This window comes from Apteryx rowi, unplaced genomic scaffold, assembly GCF_003343035.1.
Source record: "Apteryx rowi isolate R43461 unplaced genomic scaffold, aptRow1 scaffold_16, whole genome shotgun sequence".
Lineage (NCBI taxonomy): Eukaryota > Metazoa > Chordata > Aves > Apterygiformes > Apterygidae > Apteryx > Apteryx rowi.
This window is the reverse complement of record NW_020447863.1, coordinates 5820375-5847188: the sequence shown is the minus strand read 5'-3', so window position 1 is coordinate 5847188 and position 26814 is coordinate 5820375. Positions and strand designations below refer to the sequence as shown.

At 51.1% G+C, this 26814-nt stretch overlaps 1 protein-coding gene across 6 annotated transcripts in view; it reads right to left on the bottom strand.

Annotated features, from left to right (window-relative positions):
* Positions 1–26774, bottom strand: part of GRIN1 (glutamate ionotropic receptor NMDA type subunit 1) — a 40320-nt gene extending 13546 nt beyond the window's left edge. For 3 of the 6 annotated variants that reach the window (XM_026059682.1, XM_026059684.1, XM_026059680.1), the window contains exons 1-16: positions 26514–26771; positions 22625–22759; positions 16857–17033; positions 12100–12162; positions 11262–11362; positions 10536–10657; positions 9583–9757; positions 7685–7829; positions 7502–7585; positions 6127–6262; positions 5058–5185; positions 4679–4843; positions 3785–3903; positions 2936–3048; positions 1913–2061; positions 496–653 (exon numbers count right to left, since the gene is read on the bottom strand). In XM_026059682.1, the coding sequence (XP_025915467.1) occupies positions 496–653; positions 1913–2061; positions 2936–3048; positions 3785–3903; positions 4679–4843; positions 5058–5185; positions 6127–6262; positions 7502–7585; positions 7685–7829; positions 9583–9757; positions 10536–10657; positions 11262–11362; positions 12100–12162; positions 16857–17033; positions 22625–22759; positions 26514–26771 (2228 nt within the window). Of the gene's footprint in view, positions 1–495; positions 654–1912; positions 2062–2935; positions 3049–3784; positions 3904–4678; positions 4844–5057; positions 5186–6126; positions 6263–7501; positions 7586–7684; positions 7830–9582; positions 9758–10535; positions 10658–11261; positions 11363–12099; positions 12163–16856; positions 17034–22624; positions 22760–26513 lie in introns of all 6 variants that reach the window. The other 3 variants (XM_026059683.1, XM_026059686.1, XM_026059681.1) reach the window with 2 other exon arrangements.
* Between the last annotated feature and the right edge of the window lie 40 nt (positions 26775–26814).

The following is a 26814-nucleotide window of genomic DNA, read 5'->3' as shown; positions in this document are numbered from 1 at the left end:
CTTCCCACACAGAGGCAATTGCAGAGGCCAGAAGTGGAGGTCATTGCCAGGGCCGGGGCTCTGAGCATGCCTTTTGCTTTGCAGCCGTTGTACTCTCTATCCAGAGATCCGGCACACACTAGCTCCAGCTCCTGTGACACTGTCAAGGCTGCCTCAAATCCTCCTTCAGTGCCATGCCTGGAAACCCAGCTGGCCCCAATATCTCTTTCCTCAACTTTTGCTGTGGCCCTGAGATCAGATGCTCCTTCCATGTCCCAGCCCAGTACTGGCACCTGCACAGCCCACCCACAGACACAAACACCCATACCCCTGTTCCTCCCGAACCAAGTGGACATATCTCTTCCAGCAAGGGGTGGGCAGACCCCATCCAACCATGCTTCAGCTGCAGCCTCCCCTAGCTGGCATCAGTCCTGCTTGTTCCCCCGGACTGGAGACCCCCAGAGCTCCCCCTGGTCCCACGCCTGCAGGGCCAGACAAGGTGTTGGTCCCACTCACTTGTCCCTCACGGCCTGGATGGCTTCAGCAGCACTCTCGTAGTTGTGCTTCTCCATGTGTCGATACATGGTGCTCAGCTCCACCTGCCGTCGGAAGTAGATGTCCACCGAGCTCTGCTTCACCGTGGCATAGATGAACTTATCGGAGGGGTTGCGCAGCTGAAAGGTAAGGGCAGGGCCTGCCATCAGCTGTGGTACCTCATTGTGTGGAAACATGGCAGAGCAGCCAGGCAGACCCCAACTGTGGCTGCGGGCTGGCTCAGGGAGCAGCTGGGGGGCAGCTAAGCTGCCATTTCTTCTGTTCTCCATCAACCAAACTGACTCACCCCAAAGCTACATTTCCTAACCATCCATCCCTTCAGGGACCTGTTTCTCAGAGAAGGTCTTGATCTCCTCAGTGGAGCTGAAGTTGCTGTGGGGCAGTGGATGCCATGGGCCTGAGGACATTGTGGGACAAAGGATGCTCTGGGTTTGTGGATATTGTGAGGCAGGGGGTGCCATGGGACAGTGCTGCCATGGGGCTGAGGATGCAGGAGGGCAGTGGATACCATGGGGATGACAATACAGTGGGCAGAGTATGCAGTAGGGTGCTGGATACTATGGGGCTGGCAACGCTGTGGGATGGTCTCCTGCAGGTCTGGGTTGCTAGGCTGTATCTGTGTCCTTGCAAGAACGGGAAATGGGCCTGAGGCATGCTGGCATCTGCTGAGAGTATTGACTACACCACAGGGACCATTTCATTAGTTATAACTCATTTATAATGAATCGTTTCCTCGTTGGTTATTGTGGGCTCTCCAGGAACTGGCAGGAAGCTTGGCTGGATATGTGCTATTTCTGGACAAGGTTTTTCTCTGTTGATTCCTCTCTCCCTCTGTCTGTCTGTCTGTTTTCACTCAGCACAGGCATTCAGACCAGCCAGCAACAGACGCAGGCACAACCACTCAGGGCTTGATCCCCGGCACAGGCACACAGCTTCAGTGGTCCCCCACACCCCTCTGCCTCTCTGTGGTCCCATGGTGCTGCCTGGGCTTTGCCGCTCCACCAACCACATGCCTCCCATAGCCTGACTCCCCTCCTCAGTCATGGCTCCTGCTCCTGCTCCTTCCTTGAGGTAGAAGCGGTGGCTGCACATGGGATGGGAGCCCCCAGTTCTGCAGAAATGGGCCAGGGCTGGGAGCTTTGCCCTGGAGCCCTGTGGGCACTTGGAAGACATGTGGGGTGGGATCAGGACTGTTTGTGATGCCTCTGGAGAGGAAATCCAAGAGAAAACATCAGGGTTGCTTTGGGATTACTGGGGCTAGCCCATTTAAAGCAGGGGTCTGGATACTACAGGAACCAGGAGATGCCCACTGGATGCATCTCCCACATCTCTGCCCAGTGACAAACAGGGAAGGGGAGAGGGAGCATGTGGTCATTACCCTGGGGTCATTAATGCCCGTAATTCTCTCCTCAGGCCGGTCTAACACCAGGAAGGCAGCCAGGTTGGCAGTGTATGAAGCCACAATGATCATAGCAAAGCCAGCCCACACCATGCCAAGAATACGGGCAGAGAAACTCCGGGGAGCACCTAGAAGGGAAAGAGGATAGCTCAGACCAGCATGACAAGGACTTTGACTTGTTCACCAAAGCCACATCCACCCCATCCAAGTCTGATAGTGGCTGCAGACATGCCCCCCTCTGCTCTGCTGTCCTCCGTGCGAGGAACTCCTGCATTGCCCAAACCCAGCAGCYGGAGCATGACTCTGCCCTATATGTCCCAACTTCTGTGCTGTGCCCAGGCCGTGTGCAGAGGCCAACATCACCCAACTCCTTTTGCAGTCAGCCAAGAAAAACCCAGCTCCTTCCAGGACTCGATGCCTCTCACCAGCTGTGCAGGCGCCCATCTCACCAGATGCAGATGTGTAACCCACAGGCAAGAGAAGCAGCCCAAGAAGAACCTGCTTCCCATCCCTGATGGCAAAGAGTAGTGGAATGGCCTCAAGTGTGCTGCCTCCCACCATCACTGAATCCCTGCCAGCCCAATCCAGGGAGGAAAGGCTTTTACCAATTCACTGAATGGTCCTCCCAGGGCCCCTTGGTACTCTGACACAATGACAGAGCTCACCCTACCCTGAGAGAGACCTGAACCTGAGGTTTGGCCCAGCAAGCAGCTGAGAACTAGGCTGGGGAACCAGGGCCAGAGAGACCTTTCAGGGCTGCTGTGAGCCCTTTGGGCAATCTGGAGTGAGTATTTACACCTCTAGGCTCCCCTTGCAAGGCTGACTTGGCCATCTCTGGCTCGTTCCCTTTTTGCCCTGTGTCCCGCTGCAGTAGCATTAGCCCTGCCACAAAGATGACCTGCTCAAGGAGGGCATAGACTCCCCCCCCCCAGCCCAGTGCCTCTCCCAGCCCTGGGTCCTGGGCTGCAGGCTAGAGCAGCCCCACGCTGTGCAGCAACTTACCTTCTCCAATCCCAGAGTTCAGCAGAACTCCCCAGGAGAACCACATGGCAGATGAAAGAGTCAGGGCATCTTCCTCCTCCTCCTCGCTGTTCACTTTGAACCGACCAAATGGGCTAGGAAACATGACCCAGAGTTCTGACATCTCTTATCCCGGTCCTCAGGACTCTCCCCTCTGCCTTAAGCATCCTGAAGCAGCCCCACTGCACTCATCTCCACAGAGTGTGGTTGTGCCCCAAACAGCTCTTTGCTCCCTGCCTGCTGGACTGGCTCTACAGCCCTCATGAACCACTGCCAGGCATCTCCCCTCTGATGATGTGCAATCCTGATTGCCTTGAGCTGGTACCAATCCTGTCATGCTTGTCTCCAGGCCACAAATAGCATCTCATCCAGGCCAGCTCAAACCTCTCCCACTGAAACATGAGAGGCTCACTGCAAATTATCTATGAGAGCCCCTGAACACAGGGCTGGTGAGGGGATACAGGCTCCCTGCCCCTTGGAAGAGCCACCTTGGAGCCAAATAAGGGGACTAATCTCAGAGCCCAGGGCCCCCTGGAGCTCTTGTGAGAGTGGTTAGGCCATCAGCGTGGCATCTGGTCTGACAGACACGCTCCCCCATATCCAAGTGCCAAATGTTGTCTGATCTCTCAGCTTAGCAGCACCCAGAGAGGCCCAGAACTTCAGCATGGCTGCACAGAGCTGACAATGTGGAKAAAGCAAGGTCTAGCTCTCATGAGAGCCCCCAAAGGGCTGCAGGGCTGTGCCTGAGCAGGACACTGCAGGGGACTGCTCCCAGGGGAGGGAGAACCTCCCTGTCCCCTTCAGTCCTTCGCTGACCCAAAGCACACTCACCTGAAGCGATCCAAGAGGTATAACATCACTGCCACCACATGCACAGACAGCCCCACCAGCAGCCAAAGGGTGCTCTGGAACGGCTGCATGAATGAGTCCAGGGTGCTGCGGGGGATTTCCTAGCACACAAGAGAGAAGCAAACAGTGCTGGCACCCTTCAAGCTCACACACCAGCATTAAAACCAGACTGGCAAACACAGCTGCAAAGAGGACATGACCTCTGAGGGACTGTACAGGCAGCAGACACACACCTACACTGCCTCACCATAAAGTCTGGGGTAAGAGGTCATATATGTGGCCCCACCCATACATACACTCTGTGGGGGGGGGCCATATAGAGCCCATCCTCCTCATGCCCAGAATGGACAGTGGGAAGATAGGAGTGGGACAGAAAAACCTCTTGCTTTTCTGAGCAAGGAGGAGTTGGAGACCTGAGCAATGTCCCTTTTGGGAAGCATCCTAAGAGCATGTTTGCATAGGATTTGCCTCCCCACCACGGAGGGGGAGATGTACACTGTGGTACAACATGAAAAGTAGAGAGGAGCCTTGTGGGTACCTGGAGATGGCAGCCCTTCCCCACTCTGCAGCTTTGGTCTGCCTCCCATTGAGGATGAGGAGGAGATAGTGCTTGCACAAAGCTACCAAGCTTGTTGCTCTCTGCTCGTATCACCGCTAGGGAAGAGCATCATAGAAGAGAAAGTAACCTGAAGGCTGACATCCTGCATCAAAAGCTGGGTTTTGCTACAATGCTGGAGCAGGCAGGGAGCAGTGGACAAGGGATCTGGGCAAGGTGCAGGCACTGCCACAGGAGGGCAAACACAGGACAAGTGACTGGGAGCCGGGGAGCAAGCAAGGTCTCCCTGGTCCTACTGAACACCCTGGCCCAGTCCATACCTTCTTCACAAGGATAGTGAGGCCCTGGTACTTGAAGGGCTTGGAGAATTCAATGTACTGTGCCCGCTCGTTGTTGATGGTGAGAGGAGCCACAATCATATCTGCCTGGCCGCTCAGTAGCTCCCCCATCATCCCGTTCCATTCCTTCTTATTGCTGTTGTTAACCTGCCAGAAAGCCAGCACAGGATGAGCCTGCCTCCCTGACACCCATCCCCTTGCCAGCCAGGACCCCTCATGCACGTGGTGTATGTAGGGACAGAGGCCGAAGCTCACCCTCTGCCCCACACTCCCAGACTCCCCCTGCCGCTCCGGAGAACAGCCCAAGGATGTTTCAACACATGATACAGGCAAAGAGATATTCCAGGCTGCCCAAACTCACCCGCTCTTGGGTACCAAATTTACCATCAGCCACCAGGTGAACCTCATAGGTGAAATTCATCACCCCTGCCAGCCGGATGAGTAGGTCGATGCAGAAGCCGTAGCAGCACAGTGCCACAGTGGGGCGGCCTGCAGGTGGGAGAAAGCAGCACATCAAGTGGAGACAGCTCTTTGCTAGGGACTGCAGGCTACAGAGCTGTCCCCACTGAAAGCAGCTGCCTGCCTGGTTCTGGTTTCAAAGGAGATGTAATCATATTATTCAGACAGTGTCATCTGCCTTCATCACCCTGTCCTATTGCCTCCATCACCCAAGTGTGCAGGGAAAGAACCGTTGTGGGAGAAAGGCAAACTAGAGGCAAAGGGGGATTCATTCGTCTGGCATGACACAATGAGGTGGACTGACAGCTCATGCCACCTGCCCACCATAGGGAGGATGGAGGGAGCTTGGTGCATGCAGGGCTGGGCTGGAGGAATGCTAAAATGGACATGTGTGGCGAAACACAGCCCAGAACACGACTCGGACCGCAGGGATTCATGCACAGGAAAGCATGACAGGCCAAGAGGATCCACTTTAAGTGGATTTGGGCAAGGCTGGCATTGCTAAGCAACTCACACACCCCACTAAGTGCTCACTCCGAAGCCTGAAACACTCTTTGCATAATAAAATGATTTGAAACAGGGTACTGCTAGTGTTAACGTGCCTTCAGGTTCTTGTTTAGTGCATCTGAGAACAGGGCAAAAGGAATCAGAGTGTGTCAAGATGTGGGAACATGATGTGCAATCCCCTAAAACAGCCCTGGAGCCCCCAAGGAAGAAACAGGAGGAAAAACCCCGGCACACCTGAATCCCCCTGCCCAGTTGCTGCACAGCATCACTACAGGGCTGAGCTGACAGTTGGCATTAGGGACTGAACATGCTGTCACCCTTCCTGCTGCTCACCACTGAGCCTGACAGGCTCCCATGCAGCTGAGAATCCCCCAGGGACCCCTTCCCAGGATGGGACTCTTCGCCAACCGGGCACACTGGTGGAGCTGCTGCCCTCATCACTCGATCTAGTCAGATCCAGTTACCTGGGATGGTCTCATTGGGCCCAGTACAAAAGACCTTCTTCACAGGGTCTCCATTGATGGTGAATTCCTCCCTGCATGTCCCGTCTGCTTGCGTGGGCTTCACGTACACAAAGGGCTCTTGGTGGATTGTCACGATCTGTGGGGGAAGCATAAACATCCACTTGTCCCCATCTCCCTCCAGAGCTATCTCCTCCCTGGGGAGCTAGGATGGGGCATGTGGTTGGTCTCAGTGAACCAAAGAAAACTCTCCAGGAGCTCTGTCCACGCAAGCATAGCCCTCGTCAGCTGCCATCTCAGCTTGTGAGTTTGCTCAGCCCGGCAGCAGGCCCTGGCTCTGGCACAGGAAGACATTTGCTTGCTCTGCACTCAAGACAAACAGCCATACTTGCATCTTTCCTCATGTGACACTTCTACCTCTGGCCTCAAAGCCTTTCACAGCCCTTTCCCTTACAGGCAGGCCAAAGAGTGACAGCAAAGCAAGAATTACAACCTTGGCCTGTGCTCTAGCCACTACGTCACACTACTCCAAGCAAATGCAGATCTTTCAGTCATGCCCTGGCCCCTATCAGCAAAGCAGCATCCCAGTGACTCTGCACCACCTCTGCAGGAACAAGGGCTCACAGCCAGCAGGAACATGTGATTCACCTCAACTGGACAGAAAGACATACGAGCCATCATACTGGTAAGACTAGCAGTCCCAGTATCCAGTCTTTAAAGTGGCTGCTGATGAACCCTTAGGAGAAGGGCATGAGAAACAGTGTAAGAGTGGAGGGACTTTCTCCCAGTGTAATCTCCAGCTTCTGGTCATCAGCTGTTCAGTGACTTCCTGAGCCCAACACTGCAGCCACCAGCCCACCTACCCTCCACTGGTCTGTTTAATCCTGTTTCCTTCTGGTGTCTGCATTGCCAGCAGCCACAAGCTCCAAACTTGAACTATGGGTTGGCCGAAGGAGCCCATCCTTGTATTCGCTGTAAACATGTGCCAGATCCCCTCTGGCTCCCAAGTCATGTGAAATAGTGAACTCCTTCACTCTCCATCCCTTCTCTGTTCTCCTATCTCATATACCCTTTCCATTCCCCTTTATCTCTTTTTCCAAACCAAAGGATGACACCCTATTTTTGTCCTTAATTTGGGAACAAATTAGAGACACCCTAATCTGCCTCCGGATGGAAGCTGTTCCCTACCTTTGAACGCTCTCCAGTACCTTTTTTAAAGTTGTTCTGCTATACCCCCTCTGAGATGGCATGTGCCCTGGGTTGCACACACTGCTGGTAGGTGCAGAGGCACCAGCAGAAGTGGAAGGCAGATGAAGTAACAGCCCTGCATGCAGAAAGCTGAGAATTACTGCCACCTCCTGCTGCCATTTGCCATTACCTTCAATTTGGTTGACATCTGATAGCCTTGAGGTTTCTCAGTTTCCCCCCCAGGCCAGATGATCTTCCGGTCATTGGTCAAGACCTATGAATGTTTCCAGAGGAAGGAGAGAGACATCAGGCCACAGATACATATTCCTGTATAGGCATCCCTCCTACCCACCCAGTCCAGACCTGTACATACATGGCTGCCATTGTAAATCCCAACTTGGACCAGTTTCCGGTTCTGCAGGTTCATGATGCTGTAGTTGGCAAACTTCCTGTCCCCATCTTCATTGAATTCCACCCGTCCGGTGACACCCTCCGAATACTTGGAGGACATCAACACCCTACAGAGAGAAACACAGTAGGGTCAACCTAGAAAACCTGCTGTGGCCGTTGGAGATCTAAGAAGGGGCAAGAAAGGCAAATGCTTTCTCTCGGTGGCCTAGCCTGTCTCATATGCCCACAACCCTGTAAAAGTCCAGCCAAGACTACCTATAACCTGTTCATAGTCCATTGGTCACCTGCTCCTGGTGGATGAGATCAGGCCTGGAGACTTGTGTTTTCCAGACCTTGCACTACCATATCTGTTGTCACTGTGCCCTGTTTTCTACCAGGTCAGTCCCATTCCCCTAAGGAATGATTTGGGCTATATATCTAGGCCACAGCATCCAGGGAGACCTTCCTTTGAGGGGGGGTCTCTTGGTGGCTGTGTTCATGCAGCAGCTCCTTCTATCTCTGCTTAGCGCCAGCCCATTGCAGCCTAGGTAATGCCCCTGGGCATGTACTTACATTATCAAAGGGAAAACAAGCTCCCCACACCCTAGAAAGAAGACAGTAAACATACAGAATAATTGCACAAGCCACTTGCACTGCTCAGCAGAGAATAACATTGAATAGCTCATGTCAAAGATATTGTGTCACTAGAGAGGAGCACAGGAAATCTTCCTAAAATAAAAACCCCAGGCTCTGCAGGTCCCTTCTTCAACAGGACCTGAATCTACAGAAAGAGAATCCTGAACAACACCATGATCATGTCTGCAGAGAGCAACCCCCAGCACAGGATCTTACTGCTGAGATCAGCACCCTGGTGCTGGTTGCATCCTGCAGAGAAGAGCCCTTCAGCACTAGGAGCTATGCTACAGAGGGCATTGTCACTTTACCAAGACCCATCTGGCAGAAAAGGCCGCTGTAGGTCCAGCATCTGCAATGACACAGGAGGTTACTCCCCACAGTACAGAGGTCTGGTTCTAGGGAAGGCATGTAGCACTGAGCATCTGCTGAACACACTGCCTGTGACAGAGAAATCCAACACACACGTGCTCAGGGAAGGCATGTAGCACTGAGCATCTGCTGAACACACTGCCTGTGACAGAGAAATCCAACACACACGTGCTCTGATCCTACATCATGCACATCCTAATCCACCGAGACCCCAAAACCTGAAAAAACCCTCTGTGGCACCAAGATTTGTCACAACAGAGAGCAACCTGCCCCAGGCATGGAAACCTCATCCCCCAAGCCCTTCTTGCAGCACATTGACCCATGCATTCAGAACCGAAGCCACAGCCTACAAACCAATGCCTTAAAACATCTAGCAGGAAACATTTCAGCAGCACTGAGATCTGATTTGACAGAAATCTTCTCAACACCCTGATTCCCCTCTCCTGCTCAGAGAATTAAGATCCAGATCTGAGGAGAGCATCCCTCCACGGCACCAAGATCCCTTCCCTGGGAGTCACAGTGCTCCCTGTCCCCCAGGCATTGCCTGGCATAGCATGGGTTGGCATGGACAGAATTGGTGCCAGGCAGCAAGATGATGCTTAAATAGTGTGGACAGCTGCAGGCCAGTGCCTGAGCCCATGTCCTGGTTAGTTTTCCAGGAGAGATATAACCATGACATCTGTATTGCTAGCAGTCTTGTGCCATTTGTGCCAAAACTTTACTGACAGATTTCCCTGACAAAGCTATTGTGCTGGTCTACTGCACTTTTTCCAGATGCTCTCATCTTTTCTGGCTTGCCCTAAACAGCTTCTCTGCTCCCTCTGCCCAACCAGGACCCTTCCCATGTGAATGCGGAGCCCACCCTTTCCCAAATACCTCTTGAAAAGAGGGCCCGTCTTCCAGATGTTGGTGTTGCCCACACAACCACGTGGTGGGTCTGTGATATTCTCCTTCTCAAACAAGTCATGCACGGCCTGGGCCACCACAGCAACAGCATCACTGATGTGGGCTGACTCGTTCTTCCCGTTGATGAGCTGCAAACCGATCACGCCTGCCGCAAGCAGAGGGGAAGAGAGAGGTCAGCCTCGCTGGGCACACCGGCTGCTCTGGAGTTATTCCCACGGGGCCAGGGCCTGGCAGGGCTCAGGGGCAGGCAAAAGTGTGATTATGGACCTTAGGACTCCCACACAGGCACAGCTGGGGAGTTGCCTGGGACTCAGGCAGGAGCAGGCAGGGCAAGCAGCTGCAGCAGATGCGGGGCTGACACCATCCTGCCTGTCAGAGGTGGAGGGGGACTGGGGACTGCAACACAGACCATTGACACCTAGAGATGTAGCCCCATCCCAGCACCCTAGCAGTTCCCCCAGGTGGCGGACAGCCTGCAAAGCCCTGGCAAACTTGAGTTGAGGCATGGCAGCATGTCAAAGGCTGCCAGACTGCTCCTGCCACCCCATGGGAGCAGAGAGCAAAGGCTGCTGTTTGTGTGGGTCCCTCCACTTGCTCAGGTCCACCACAGCATTGTGTTCTCCCAGCCCAAGTGATCCCCAGGAGGGCAGGTGGCACAGGTGGGGGAACTCAGCTCCCAGCCTCTCTCAGCCACCCTTGCGTCCAGAGAGGGCTAAAGGCACCCCAGAAGATGGGGCCACATCTGGGCCTTCTCCCCAGCCACATGCAGGGACCTGCCTGCCCTGCCAGCATGGAAATCAAGCTTTACTGCAAGGAGCAAATGACAGCCAGTTGTGCCACAGGCATCGGTCAGTCCAAGCTCCGAGCGGGGTGCCCTCCTAGCCCAGCCGACAGCAGGGCTGGTGCCTCCTGCGGGTGCCTACCGTCAGGGGCGTAACGCAGTGCATTGCCTGATATCTCCCGCTCCCCCACCAGCCATACGTAGCCGGAGCCCGTCATATTGAGCATGGCTGCTGATCTGTACACCGTGGCCGCATCATCCTCACTGCAACGAGAAGAAGGGAACGGCAATGTGGCTCCAAGTGCCAGCTGGCCTCTTCCCCTCTGACTGAGACCCCAGGGGGCATCAGGACCATGGACACCACATCCCCAGGGCTGACCTGGCCAGGCAACTGTCCTTGGACCCACTCTGATAGCTGGTTCTCCTGGACAACAGCTCATTCTTTGATGCAATCGAAACTTTCTCTCAGCTTTGTCTCATCCCACCACACCCAACACTGCTGAGCATCAGCAGCTCTGGCCCATTCCTTATGACTCACCATCTACAGGCACAGGGGCAAGACCGCCCTCCTTCACAGGGCCTCAGAGTATGTCATTAGTACGTGCTGCAATCACAAGCAGTAGAACTTTGCAGGATAGTTGACCACCTCTGCCATGCCCACAGTTTCAAGTTCCTTAACCAGCAGCACTCACAGCACAATACCTACTACCTGCTTGGGACACAGGGCTTTATGTGGATTTTCTCCCATGTTCCTTGAAGGGAAGGCATGTCCCAAATCTGCACTGGCTCCAGTGCTGGGCAGCATTGCAAAGGGGAAAATGAGGAAATCAGACCAAGGAGGGGAAGGAATGGCTCCCCTAGGCCTTACCTGGCAGAAAGGATGATGACCCGAGCCTCCAGCTCCTTAGCTTCAAGCAGCAGGGATGTCACATTTTTGGTTCCAGGGTCAAACTGAAGAACTTTCTCAGCCTGTGATTAGTGTGAGCAAAGCTGGTTAGTGCAGTAGTCTAAGGACTGCTTGTGAGAGCCATGCTATCTAGAAAAGGGTCAAGAAAATTCATTAAACTGCACAAGTCTGATAAATAAGGTTGGTTATAGCTAGTTTTTTTCTTTTTTTTCTTTTCTTTTCTTTCTTTTCTTTCTTTCCTTCCTTCCTTTCTCTTTTAAGGTTTTGGCTTTTTGTTTTTTTGCACTGTGCATGCAAACTGAAGTCAATCAAGACCCAAAAAGAGGCGTGCATTGTACAGGAAAGAGAAAAAGGCTTTGAAATGCAATTGAAAACTCAAACGAGTGTTGTTTTTCAAAAACATGGGAAATGAAAAAAACATATTGCACAGGGTTAACCTTTGGGAGTAAAAGTGAGCAACTTACACCAAGGAACCATTTCCTTTGGGGAGGAAAGGGGGTTGGTTCAACTTTTCAAAAAAAAAAAAAAAACTTGCAAGTTAATTACTGGTTCACATGCATGTTTCAAAAAGAAATCCTTCCGGGGTCAGCTGGCTAGGTTTCCATTCTCAAGTCCAAACCAAACTATCTCAACATAAAAACGTGCTACCAAGAAACATAGTCATGGATCTTTTTTTTTCTTTCTTTTCTTTTCTTTTTTTCTCTTTCTCTTTTTTTCTTTTTTATTTTTCTGGTGGCTGTGGCTATTTTTCATTTGCTAGTTAGGTTGGTGGGCGGCGTGCATTTCCATGCATATATACCTTGGGTCCTCGCTTGTTGTCATAGGAAAGTTGGTCGAGGTTTTCATAGTTCCTTTTTTTACTCTGATGAATAATGTGCACAGAGAAAATATGTAGACACAGAAGAATATTATAAACAGTTGAAAATGACGTGTAGTAAAGCAATCCAACATCCACCTCCTCCTCCACTGTTTGCTAAAGGGTCTCTATAACGCTGGAGCTCGCAAAAACCACTATCAGGAGAGAGTGCCTCAGCTCTCACGGGAGCGTCACAGTGCAAAGCCGTATCGGTTAGAGCAAGCCTGAGTGTCACAGCTGTTGCGATGCAGTTGTATTTCCCTTGTGGGACTGGGGAATTCTTCAGCAAGAAATTTATATCTTAAAGTCAGAAACAATCTACACATCTCTAAGGGCCTAAATGGTAGGTATTCCATGGAATTACTGTGGAAGTAAAGGACAAAATGTTGTGTACAGCAAGTGCTGGATAAATGCAAACTGTTACAATTATGAGTATTAGCATTACTATCATTACTCTTATCATTACAGTCCTGTACACCCTAAGGGAGTTCACAGCAAGTGAAGTGTCTCAGCTGAACTTCTCACCTCTCTCAAGGAGGGAGCAGCATTTTGGACTTCTGTTGCCATCCAAAAGAGAAAGAAAAAGCTCACTACGTCCTGTGTTGCCTCAAATCTTGGCAATATGAAGCAATGGTGATCATGTGGTGACAGCTTTTACTTGGTGCTTGGGGAGGGCTGGAGGGCAGGTTACAGAGCACTTCAAGGCTCTGCAGCACACAGGTAGCCTTGGGAGGTGCAGTTTTTGGAGACCACAGTGCCCACGCCCTGACCCTACACATCATTAGTGGGATTCACTGCTCAGCAGTCTCCATGCTGCCAGCTGGAGCATCATACCCAGACTATGGACAGGTGGCACAGCATGGACTGATCCTACAGATAACGGACCAGAGCAGAGAGATGCCTTCTCCCCCTCTCTCTTCCCCGAGCTGCTTCTGCTGCTCAGCCTTAGTGTTCAGTCCCAAAGGAGCCGGAGTCATGAAACATGCTTCTGGAGGTTTTCTCTCCACCAGGCAGCATGCTGAGAGCTGACGGCCTCTGCTTTCAGAAACCTTGACCCTGCAGTAGCATACACAGAGCACAGTGGATCTTTCTGGGAGCAGCCAGTGTGGTCATGCCAGTAACATCACCCCAATAGTGCATGGAGGATCAAAATGGACTTCTGGCAATCTTTAGTGGGACATAGTTCGACCTCTTCCTCTAGCTCCCTTACCACCCCAGCTGGATGTCCCTGAATTGTGTGTAGGGGGATGGGACATGGTTCTATTTCAATCCCCATTTTGCAGCATCTTAAAATAATGGCAACTGTCCCCGCCAGGAACCTGAGGCTTTGCATCCCCAGCACATAAGGGTTCCACTTTTCCCAGGTTGTTCCTTAGGCAGCTGGGTTTTATCTCTGCATCTTGGTCTCCAAACTAAATAGCTCGCCTCCTCCTGAGCACTCAGGCCACTCTTCAGCAGGACACTTTGCCAGAGCTCATGCCTGTGTATTGTTCGAAGGGCTCAGTGCAGTCACATGATCCTTCCTCTTCCCTCTTTACCCTTCGCTCCTCGTACACAGTCTGGCAGCCTTTTTATTGCTCTAAAAAGTTGGATCCTTACAAGGAAAAGAATCTGAGGAGGCAAAATTTACTGCAAACCCAGGTCTGCCTTCACTTCAGATGACGTCCATGGTGGGAATTTCTATGGCTGCTTCTCAGAGTCTCCTCAGATCACAGTGAGATATGGAATAACACCACAACAGAGGAGAGCAGTGTCACGGCAGCAGGAGAGTATGAATATTCTCCTCTAATGAAGAGATATTGGCCATTCTTCCTCAGGTACCAGCAATTTAGCAGGAAACTGTCATCCACCTTGCAACCTGCAGCCACAAATGACTTCACATGCCCTGTATGTGCTGGCACCTCAAATCAAGCTGGTCAGCAAAGTGAAGCAGATTGGGTGTTTTGGGTCCAACACAGCTGGACCCGGGTGGGACCTGATCAGACCTCTCTGCCTTTCTCTGTTCCCATCCCTATTGACAGAACTAAACCAGTAATGCTTCCTCTCTTTCCACTGGGCAGGGAACATCGGGTCCCACAGCACTTTCCTGCTACTTGCTGGGCTAGTGCTACTCAGCTCATGTTTGACACAGGGACCAACAGATTCAAACTTCACTTTCCACAATATTCTCTAGCATTCACTTAAAAATTATAGCTTGCACAAACACCACTATCCCAAAGGAAGGGAACCTACAAGCCAGGGACCTGTCACCTCTGACTTCCAACAAACTCCTTTTTTCACAACACTTCCTAATGAACCTAAGGAGTGTTGTGCAATCATGGACCTGCCCAGCATAAGTTTACAGAGCTGTACCACTCAACCAGGGATGAAGCAGCAACCCCAAGCTGATAGTTACTGCAGAGAGGCTTAAAACACAGCTAGCATGTGGGATGTGACAGGACAGACCATCCTGGCCTGAGTGCTGGGCTCTGAGCACATGCTTAAAGTATGAATCCATACAGTGATGTCTGAGGATCACCCAGAGCCTGCACAGACTCTAGGAGGCAGCTAGAACACAAGCCATGGTAGGGTCCAAGAGCTTAAGTGGGCAGGTGAGCTTCTGACACACAGCAGAGACCCCAGGTCCTGAGGGGCAGTGATCCAAGCCTTGAAGAGGGCAAGAGCAGCTCTTCAGCCTGCTCCCTTGCCAGGGCCCAGGCTGTTTTTGAAGAGGCTGGGGAGGGGACCAGGGTGCAGCTTCAGGGCATGAAGGGGAGTCAGCACACCAATGATTAGAAGAGCAGAGGGGACTGAGAAAGAGGGAGAAAGTCCTGATGGAGTCCACTTTCCAGATCAGCCAGGCCAGCCAGTTTGGCCAGAACAAACTCAAAGGAAAGAGAAGCAAGACAGTATGGCAGACCCCAGAGGGAAAACAAAGTGACCTACCATCAGGGAGCACAGGCCCTAATCTAGAGGACAGTCAGGGCATCTGAAGTGGCCAAGTGGCTGCCAGGATACACCAAGACATGTCATAGATTCAGTGTGAATGCAGGGAAGGTCTGAGGACAGATCCTCTCTTCCCTTTTTTCAGGCCCCAGATCTCAATGGTTTTCTTGTAGCTGAAGAAGAAATACACCCTGCGCCTGGGAGCAGGCATTGCAGTGAGTGCAAGCATGGAGAGGGAGCAGTAAAAGGGGGTGTATGGAGGCGGCAAGACAAACAGAAGGTGAAAATCAAAAGATACAAGAAGATGGAGGAAGGACTGATAGCAGGAGCCACCCTTCCACAGCTCTCCCTGAGTAAGGGCAGAGAGGAGGGAACAGTGTGCTGGGAAGAGGCTGTGGAGAGAAATATCAGGCTGCAGTGGCTCAGCAAGAAGCTGCCATTGGAGGCAGGAGGATCCCACAATGTTGGACTGCACACCAGTGTCTCATGACGGCCTAGGCTGCAGCAAGGGTGAAACTTCTCAGAGTCCAGTGCCAAAAATTAAAAGCCTGTTGGTCAGTGTTTGTACCAGCCTGCACTCCTGTGCCAATGGTTTCTTCAGTGGCTTGACAAGAGGTGATGAAGAGCAGTGACAGGCTGGTCTCTCAGCTCAGATGCCTAGCTTGAAGCACAAGAAGAGTCTACAGTCACATCTCCTCAGCAGCTGACCTAGCAAATGTCTACTGGTGGGGTTGGACAAGAACAGACTGTGGTCCCTGCCCATGACCCAGGAGGTAGCAGCCAGGAATGAGTGTCCTGACCTGAGGCTGCTGGAGAACTGGGAGATGGGTTCAGACACTACCCACCTGAAGGGCACCTAGCGCTGACCCAGGACCCAGTGTGGACAAGAGGTGTGCTGGGACATTCCTTTCACCCCATAGGACAGGAGGTGGTTCCTTGCTTTCCAGTTAGGTGCTTGTCTTTGAACCTTTGCAGCCAAATGGCTCCCTGTCTTGTCCTTCCCTGCTTTGCTTGAACGCTTGCTCAGTCCTATACTCAACRGTAGCAGGTCTAAGGTTATCCTGCTCAATTTCTAGTAGGTTCAGAGACCTCTTCTGTCTCCCTCCCCCTTCCCCTGAGTGGCCCTGAATGCAGGTGCAGTGCACCTCCTCGATAAAGCTGCTCTCGCGAGCCACAACCGCACTCTCATAACAGCATGGGGGCGTCAGGAAAGCAGCGTTTAGCATGTGCTTCAATGGAGATGGGAACTGGGGCATCGACTTACCACCTCAGAGCTGACAGCTTTATAGAGAGGGTGCATTATACCTCTGTGCATCAATGTGCCAGCTGCCTTTGGCCCTCCTTAACCACTAAGGTGAGCTCCAGTTAGCCAATTCAGAAGCTGTTTTTCTGGGTTGGTTTGGCATTGCTGGGTCTAGACTGGCCCCTGGGTGGCTGTAAGTGGGGCAGGTGCTTCCCTAAGCTGAGCGACTGGTCCTCTCCTTAGGTGGGAATCTTGGGCGAGGTATTTGCAGAGCTCCAGGTTATCCTTCCCTTCATTTTGTAGTCGATTTACATGTAGGAGATTTTGACCATGGCAAAGCAAGTGAAATGAATAAAGTACAAAGTTCTGTCAGGTACTAGTCAGACACTGTTGATGCTTTAAGCATGTTAGCCATGTTACAATGGAAAGAAAAGGTGTTTTACATACAGAAATCTACATACATACAACAGCCCGAGACTTCTAGTTTTGTTGTTGCTTAAACAAAGTTACAAGACAATATTTAGGGACTGACCTTGGACTCTCTCTCCTCCAAGAGGGTCTCCAGCTTCTTTTGTGCAGCACGACCTTCGTGGTCGTCACTGACTATCAGAATGACGTGATTCCAGTTGAAGACTCTCATCATCTCAAACCAGACGTTGGCCTGGTGAGAGTATGGTGGGACTGTGCGCAAAAAGGACAGGTGGATGCTCTGCAAGGAAGAACAAGAGCTAAACATAGACTAGTGTGGGTCATCTGCCAGGGTACATCTCAAGGAATGGGCAAGTTCGCACAGACAGGGTAGGGATCACTAGGTCAAAGAAGTAGAGCAGCAATTTTTGGCAGTCCTCTGAGTTGCAAACCTTTAGCTGGCCTCTGGTATCTACACTCCTTTCTTTTGACTGAGAAGCAGATACTTGCTCTGATTTCCTACTTTTTTGTGGTTAATCCAGTGCATGGGAGAGAGGATTTTTTGCTTTGTAGCCAATAAATGCATGGTGAAGAAAAGCTTATCCAGGAATGAAGTCAGAAACATTCAGTGCAAATATAGCCTTTTCTTCTGATTATTTGAAAATGTTATTGAGCATGCAGTGCTGTGGACATCAAAAAGAAAACGAATTCCCTTCAGAGAGCAATAAGGAGCAGTTGCAGGTACACACAGGTATATACCAATCATTTGTCATGAGAGAAGTTCAGAAAAGCAATTTTACAGCATGCTGTTTGGCTTTTTCTAGGTCAGCTTATTCCACAGCAGTACACAGGAAGAGACACAGCTCTGGACTCATGCCCCGGCTAACCTATCTGATTTGGTTAAAGACATCATTATGGTTGGATGATTGAGCAACAGCAATTCCAGCATAATTAAGTGCAGTACTCTTTGGGGAGCAATTGAATCAAAGGTTGTAGCTGACGCAAAGGTTTCAAAAAATGCAGCTTTTTCCAAAAGGCCCTAGAGTCAAATATTAGAAAATTAAAGTGCTTAGGCTCAGCATGGACGCTGCTTGAAAAAATAGCTAATTTCTGGAGGGAGTCAGAGGTCTAAACAGGAAAGGACAGAAAGATGAGCAACACAGCATTTTTTTTTATGGGCTGAGATGGTCCTCTGAACCAAAGAGGGCTAGTCCAGAACTGACTATCCAAGGATCTGCTCCAGCACTGGTTACAAATGTCCTGATTAGGCCACAGTAATTTACTCTAGAAGGGAAAAAGTGTCTCATTTGCCATGGAACCACATGGGAGGAAGGAGCAGATCAGCTAACTCCTTTTCCTCACATACTACATGGTGACAAGGTCAAAGCAAGCTATGGAACATACAGAAAATAATACTTATTCTGTCACGGTCACATCTCTTAACACTCTGCCCTTACCAGGGATATCAGGTCAGTTCTGCCACTTTGTACCAAAACACAGAAACAACAGAGGCTCTGAGGTAGCAGCAAAAATACCAAAAGCAGCAGAAATATTTCCAGATTACAGGGACTGAGAAGACTGTGGCTGCTTAATTTAACGTGGAAACGAATCAGGAGAGACTTAACAAGTGTCACTGAAGAGCAGTTTTGTATGAATGATACAAACATTCCCAATCATGCAAAGAGCAAGAGAAACACTGTTTGCCCCATAAGCCCAATATTAATCTACAGGATCAGGAAAAAGCCCAGAGGGACGAACAGTGGGAAGAACAAATGTGGTCTCCACCTGAATGTTGTTCAGTCTCCCTTTGTAGGCAGTGGAGAAACCTAAGCACTTCCATGTCCAGCCCCACTCCTCCTGAGGTAGATATCTAAAAGAGCTCAGGCTAGCGGCACAAGAGAAGGGCCTGCTTCTCTCCCTCTGACTGTAATGGGAGCTCAGATGACTCATGAGCCATGATTCCCAGCAGAAACGCCCATGGTTGTCGTTTCCCCTATCCCTGAGTATTTTTAACTGGTTTAAGGAAATGCAGGAAAGTAAAGAAAAATCAGAAGAGAAAAAAGAAAGGGAAGAAGAATAGAATAGCTAATACTCCCCCCCAAAAAAAATATATATCAGAAAGTTTTTACAGGATAGAAAACTTGAAAATCAAACTTGAACTTACTTCATTCCCTTTGAAATGAAAACAGCTTTGAAATTTCAAAATATTGCATGAAACTACTTTCTAGTTTCTCAACAAGCTTGCATCCAGTAGTTGCCAAAATGCTGCTTAAACTGATCCTGGCTTTCCTGAATGTCGTAACTATATATACCCCAAGGTTCAGAGAAACAAATTTCACAATGAAGTTGTTTGTCAACAATTTTTTTAACACCTGATGTTTTACTTCAACATCTGTGAGACAACCAACACTGTATGTTAATTCATTTCAGCTGAACTGCTTGTCAGGCATTGTCCATGAAGTGCTGCTACAAGTGCTTTAAATTTGAGCTGTTATGGGTCATAACCTGCTCCCTTCAGATCAGGCACACAGTAAAAATGCTCCCAACTGCAAATCAACAATTTGTCTTGTAAGACTTTTTGGAGGCTTCACATCATTTGCTCTCTTCTGAGTAGTCCTGCTGCTCACTGAGACTGCTGGAATGTGAGTGTGGAAATCACTCACAGTAATCTAGTTTAGAAATGCAAATCTGAACTGAAGAACAGCTTCTGCAATATTCTCCTGTCTTCTGCTGAAACTTGAGTGCTCAGCCCTATGCTTCCTCACTTAACTCTTTTTCTGCAAAAGAAAATATTGTTTGAAGCAGAATCTAGACCTCAAAGTGGACACAGGTGACTCTCAATGTCGTTTCATCTTTTTCAAATATTAGTAAGTTTTTACAAGATCCCTTCGGAAAAGGAAGGAGATGTAAATTATCCCAATTTCCACATGGGAACAGAGACACAAAAATAATAGTCTATCTTGTTCCTTCTGGTGGACCAGCATGAGAAGGTCAGAGTCTGATTTTTTGCAGTGCTTAGCCCATATGGATTCCACAAAGGGCTCTCCATAATGATGGATATCATAGTGATGTTCACCAGTCAGCTGCCTTTACCATGAGAACTTGGTATCTGTTCTTGGAGTTCCCTGTTCACCTTCCACTCACTCAAAGGAGAAAGGGATTTCAGAGATCCCCTTCACTGTGCAGGCTGGTTTATCCCAGGACTGTGCTGAATGAGGTGAGGATCTTGGTGAAAAAACAGGGAATCATTTTATAAGATGTATTTAAAAGGGAGGCCAAACAAAGGCTGCCAAGCCTGAGTGTTTTATCTTCACAGTTGCAATACTGTTTCTAGAACAAGTAGTTCTTTGAATATTGGGAGTAATAAAGCTTGCTTCCCTCAGGTCTCTTCATTGAAAAACTGGCTACAGCGCATGGACCGCTATGCTTGACTGGAGATGCTCTGAGAGCATCAAAAGATATGGGCAAACCTGTCTGTGCTGAAGCCCATGCCTCTCCTCCCCCTGTCAGCCTGGACTTAGGAGTACCATAATTAACTTTGAGACTTCAACCCTCTGAGAAATTTAGCTAAAATTGGCTGGTGCCTTCAAAAACAATCAGGGGCATACACACAAAGTGATCTTACAAGCTTGTTTCCATAGAAACTAAGATGAAAGATATAATTTCCTGAATTAAAAAAATAAAAAATAAATAAATAAACTGATCACTGAAAACTAAAAAGGGATTCAGATGAATCTCTCAGTATTGCACCAGCAGGGCCGTCCTGTCCTGCACAGGATCCTTACACCGTCCCGTCCACACCTGCATTACCAGAGCCACACTAGTCCTTTGCCCTTGAGCTAATGAAAGGGAACTGGCAGCAGAGCAGCAGACTGTTGTCTTCTGCTTGGACCTGCCTGTGGGTAGGGGGCAGGTCCACTCTGTGCCCCACTCCGCTTCCACCTTTGCTGTGCCTCCCAGCTCCTGCTGGTCCACTATTCAACATCCTTGCACCCTGCTCCTCTCCCCACTCAGTCCTTGCTTTTGCACCAGCATCTGCCTGCAATTTCCCTCTCTGTAGGGAGCTCAAAGCCCTCAAGCCCCCGGCTGTCTTGGAGTGATGGAGGCTGCACATGAGACCTGCGTGGCAGGGATGCTCAGAGGAGTGAGACATGCTTGGTGCAAGCAGATGGCCTGCTTGCTAAGTCCCTGCTTGGTGAGTGCACCCAGCAGTCCTGTACCTGCTGAACACCCACAAATATTCAGTGGGAGGCAAATATTCAGTGGGAGGCAAATATTCTCCCTGCCGCCACAGTGGGTTGCTCCTCCAGATCTGAAAGACAGTTGTTTTTTTAGAGTCACTTTTGCTGAAAACATATTTTAAATGGGAAAAAAACAGCTGAAGTGGACACTGAATGGAAAACTCCCCACCCCCTCAGGGTGAACATGGCAAATTCAGCACAAGCTCTTACTGTGGAAATGGCAGCTAATCTGCTTCAGTGAGCACAGCTCAGCTGAGAAGAAACTGGACTGATAACTGTGTGGACGTGGATATCCTTCTCCCTGGCATCATGTGCAGTGTGACAGAGTCCCCCTCGGTGACATTGCTGATCAGATCTATCCCTTCCACAAGGCAGCACAAACCAAATCCCCCCTGAGTATTTCCTGCCTTCTGCTGCACCTCCCCCTTGGTTTGCCAGCTCTGCTATCATCCCTTTTCCTTCTAACAGTGCCTGACAGAACCCTGACAGGGAATGCCAGAGCTCCCAGCCTAYGCTAGCCACCACTTCTGTCACTGCCATGGCCACTGCTTGCTGGTCGTTCTCCCACAGTTTTACCTGCTGGGAGATACCATGACCTGCCACTGCTCCAGCAGAGAAGTCCTGCTGCCTGGGTCTCTGGGAGCCTGCTGCTCCTCACCTCCTGAAATTTGGCTTCATTTAGTATGTGGGCAGAGTGACTATTTTTGCACTGAACATTTGCATTTGTGAATATTCACATTTTCCAAAGATGTATTTGTTCTTTGAAACAGGCCTGATCTCAATCACTAAGCTTATGTACCTGAACAAAATTCTCCACAAAGGCTGCCTTAACAGCAGGGCTGTAATGGCATGTGAATGGCCTGGTCCTGCTAAGCTGCTCCCTTTGCCTTTGTTAACCAAGAAGAGTCTTTGCAAGATCAGCTGTTAGCTGAGAGCATCCAGGGGAAGAGCCAGCCACGGCAGCATCTTAACACACAGGCCAGAGCATTGCCCACCAACCTGGCAGGAACCAGCCCTCTGCATACAGCAGGATCTCATCCAGACTGACCCCCCTGGGTTTCCATAGAGACAGACACTGGTTTGGGCACCTGGAATTTGAACCTCTTTCTTGAGTGCTGACCCAACTGAATGTCATTTAAAGCCTTAGGATAACTTATTAGTCAATTCTGTTGTCTCTCCTACCAATATCATATAAGCCCAGAAAGTAAAAGGAACCAAACAACTTCAAACCCCAGAGAGCTCCTGCCCAATGTACAGGCATCACTAGGATCCTCCTGCACCTTAACAAGTTCTCCCCATCTGAGGAGCATCCAGGATGCTCCAGCTATCACTAGTGAGCAGGGCAGGAGCTAGTTCATGCATTTGGTTTGGCTAAAGAGCTATGAGTCCAGCAGCCTGAGAGAGAAACGCTGCAGAAATCATCCAGCACTATGTAGGTCAACACTGACAGCTGTGAAAAAATAATGTACAAGGGAATGCAAGAGAAAGAGAGGGAGCTGCAGATTTAACTGGAGAGGGTGGATGGATGGATGGATAGGCATACAGACATATAAATAGGCAGGCTATTGCAGATATCATTAATCCTCCTGATGGGCACTCTTGATTTACACCACATGTATGAGGTACTATACTAGAAACATGCATCAGTTACCTTATCAGAATATATAGACATGCGTGTTGTCAGACCAATGACAGGGATCCTGTAGAAGCCAGCTGTGTATGATACGGGTGTTGGTGTTAGGTGATCATTTGGAGCAGGAGGGTGACTAACTAATATTGCATAGACCTGTAGGACAGGATACATGACACAAACATTATTTCACAGGAGCACATTGGCCATCAAGTGTGATTTTCCTTTTCTTTTCCGCAATGTTAAACAGCCCCATGTTAACATGATAAGATCATTCGAATATCGGAAACAGCATAGCAACAACTGCACTGGCAAGCATGTCCCAGCGATGGTGTGGAGAGGGCTGTTTGCAAGCCTGTGACTGCCTCAGACTGCAGCCCGCTCAGAGGCAATGGGTCTGTTCAGGGTTGCATCTTAATGGAAAAGCTGCGCCTAGCTGCTCGGATTGCTAAACTAATAACTTTCATGGATTACAGATTAAAGGGAAACATCTCCCTTACAGTCACACTGTGTAATGCGATTTCTTTAACCACACATTTAATACTCAGTTGTAATTCTCCTCTGAGGACTATTACAAATAAAGTGGTCAGCTGGGACTCTGAGCAGGAGAAAGAGTGCAGAGCCACAGAGCAAATCAGCCATCTGGCCCTGAACATGCACAGAAATCAGAAAGCCAGGGAGGCAGAGGGGGGCAGAGGGAGGATCATCAGCTCTCAGGCAAGGAGAGCTGGAATCTGCCCTCAGAACACCTGGGCAATATGGGACAAGTTCATGGTGGTCCATCCTGCTTAGGGATCTGGGTTATACCAAAACAGAGGAAGAGGATCTCAGCAAGATCCTGCTGTTATTAAAGGGCTGGGAGTTTGATCTCCAGCAGGATCCTGTTTTGTTTTTAAACTGAAGGGGAAGAAACCAGGTAATCCCTGGGGGATCCTTTGTTACAATAATGCACTTTCACAGCACAGGGAATGACCCCCGTTGGTGACAGCCACCAGGTCAGAGCTCTAGCTGGGGTAAATCAGTGCAAGGAATTTGATATCAAAGAGGAAATAACATTTCTTCCCTCCTCCAAAGATCTGCCCAAGCCCCAGGACATGCTCTGCACCGAGGCTGGAGGACAACTTGCTAGGACAGGAGAGGACGATGAAAAGCACCTGAAGAAGGGGGACTTGAGAACTGGGTGGGAAGGCTGGTGATACTGCCTGGCATTGGGGGGAGAAAGCAGAGGATGCAGAGAGGGCTGGTGGCAGGGGTTGGAGACCTTACTATCAGTGAAGGGAGGAATTACCCAGAAAGGGGTTGGGGGAGAGCACCTAACGGGTATGGGGGGGCAGGAGGAGGAGTCCCCAGTGCAGCACTCATGCCTGACGTGGGGGGATGGGGAAGTAGGCTGGCAGAGGGAGAGGAGAAGGGAGCGCTTGGCAGGGCTGGGGCAACCAGAGCCAGGAGGAGGAGGGCAGAGTGTGGCTACGCACCAGGACCTTGGGGAGCTAGGTTTGGGCAGGGATCTGGACACAGGAGGGAGAGGCTGGAGATTGTGCGGGGGCAAGAGCTACACTGTGCAGCACACCAGCTGACAGAGGAGCCATTTTGCATGCGCGGGCTTCCAGGCTTTCCTCTACCTCACTGCCCCCCTGCTCGGGCTTAGYGCCAGCAAGCAAGGACAGAGCATGACTGTGTCCTCCCCATGCAAGGGCAGCAGAGCCAGGAGACTCCCTGCCCACCGGGAAGGCATAGCCACCCCACAGTGCCCTGACACCCAGAAAGTGGGACCTGCAGCCCCCTCCACACTGCTGGGCTGTCGCCTTGGGACTTAACAGAGACAGCTGCCCCTGTGCCCCCCAGAGTGGGACTGCAGCCTCTCTGCACAAGCCCACATGCCCCACTGCCCACCTGGTGGCCCATGGGGGCAGCTACCCTGCCCAAGCCAAGATCAGCACCAGCCTAGGGCTTTGCAAGGTTTGTCATTGGGGCAAGGCCTTAGAGGTGGCATGGAAGCATAGATATTGATTAGCTGAGTTGCTTAAATGAAGCCTCATCCCAGCCCAGGTGTGTGCATAATGCTGTGTGTGTACATGCAGCCATGCACCTCCTGACCCAACTGAACCTTCTCTCTGTTCCCAGCCAGGCACCAAATATCTTTTACAGGTTGCTTTGTGCTTCCTGCCTGGCTCTGCCAGCATCCCTGGGGATCTCCCCAACCATCCTTCATCTCGACATTAGGAAGCTGATCTGTGAATGTGTCAGCTTTGCTGTGCTTTGCACCTCCTGCCCCTCAGCTCCCTTCCCCTTGCTGCCTTTGTGTGTGCCATACATGAATTTCTGTGCGCAAGTTGGTGAGCATGAGTCTGTGTGGTGCATGTTTTCACACACTTTGTGCACATATATGTGTGTGTCTGTACATAAGCACAAGTCTGTGTTTGAGGTGTGGGTTTGTATGTGCCTATCTGCCCACCAGCCAGCCCAGAGCTGGGGGAACAGTGCTGGTTAGCTGAGGTCAGCACCCAGAGCACACACAGGGGAAATGGCAGCGGCCAGGCATCAAGCTGCCCAGGGCAGAGGCATGCAGCACCCTGGGGACCTGGGCTGCACCTGTTGCCTGGGGGAAGGTGGATTCTGGCTGGTCTCTTCTGTGCCTGCTGTGCTCGGGGTGGGGGGCATGTACTGTGGTGGGCTCGGCAAATTGCTGAGACTGACACATGAGGACAGGAGGTGCCCAGCTGGGGGAGTGTGTGCGTGTGTGCATGTGTGTGTGTGCATGTGTGTGTGCATGCATGCACAGTGTGCTCTGTTACCCACGCCTGTGTGCATCGGTGTGTATGCACCTCTCTGTGATGTGCCTGCACACTGTGTGTATGTGAGTGCATGCAGTGTCTAAGTGTGTACTGCAATCTGTGTAGGCATGTGTCTACCTCTTTCATGTGCATGTGTGCGGTAGTGTGTGTGCTTGCATGTCTGCCCTGTGCAGTGTATGATGTTGGTTGGGGGGGCAATGGTGCTGTGTGTGTACCTGGTGTGATGGGTGTGTGTGCAGCTCTGGTGCACAGTCGTTCAAATGTATGCATCTGAAGGTGTGTGCATAATGCTGTGTGTGTACATGCAGCATTCTTCGTGTGTTTCTAGTGCAAGCAGTGGTGTAGGTATATGTGGCAAAATGTGCATGTGTGTATGCATGGTGCAGTGCATGCTTGTGTGTACACATAGGTGTGTGCATGCATGTGGCATGTGTGTGTGGCAGTGTGTTCACACAGTGGTATGGGTGTACACAGGCAGTGGTGTGCCTGCATACCCATGTTTGCACAGTGATGTGTGTGCATACGATGCGTGCGCATGCAGCAGCACATGCCCATGTGTATGCCCACAGTGATGTGAGTGTGCACCTGATGTGTGTACATCCATGCTGCCCTCCATGCCCATGTGTGTGCATATCACATAGTGCTGTGTGTGCTGGTGCATGCCCTGGTGATGTGTGTCTGTGCACAATACATATGCACCCACGGTACTGTGTGTGTGTCCGTGTGTGCACACAGTGTGTGTAGGCATGTCATGGCCTGTGCCTCTCTGTGCTATATGTGTGCGCAAGCCTCTGTGTGCACCCGGCGTGTGTGTGCGCTGGTGTGGCAGTGCATGCAGCCCCGCTGCTCTTACATAAAGGCTGCAATGCAGGCAGCAGGCCGGCGGCACCCCGGGGCAGCGGGGCAGGAGCCCGCTTGCCCACGGCTCTGCCCCACTCCGAGTCCCCGCGGGGGTGGCCGGGGGCTGTCGCGGGGCCGCGTCGGGACGGGGGCGCTGTGCCCGCGGGGGTCGCGGCTCGGCGCCCTCCCGGCCGCGGCGGGGCCTCGGGGCGGGGGGCGGCGAGGTGGCGGCCGGAGGGGTCCGGCGGCGGCGGGGGGTGCTGGCCCGGGGGTACCTGGCTGGAGATGAGGTCCTCGCAGACAGAGAGAGCCATCTGGATGGCGTTGGGCTTGTGCGTGACCGAGGTGGCGTTGAGCTGGAGCTTCCAGGTGCCGTGCCGCTTGTTGGCCTGGTTCACCGCCTCGCGGAAGATTTGCTCGTGCTTCTTGGTGCTCAGCACCGCGCCGATGTTGACGATCTTGGGGTCGCAGCCGGCCCGCGCGAAGGAGGACGAGAAGAGCAGGGCGAGCAGCAGCAGCCGCATGGTGCTCATCCACGGGCGGCCCGGAGCCCCCCGGGCTCTCCGCCCGCGCCCC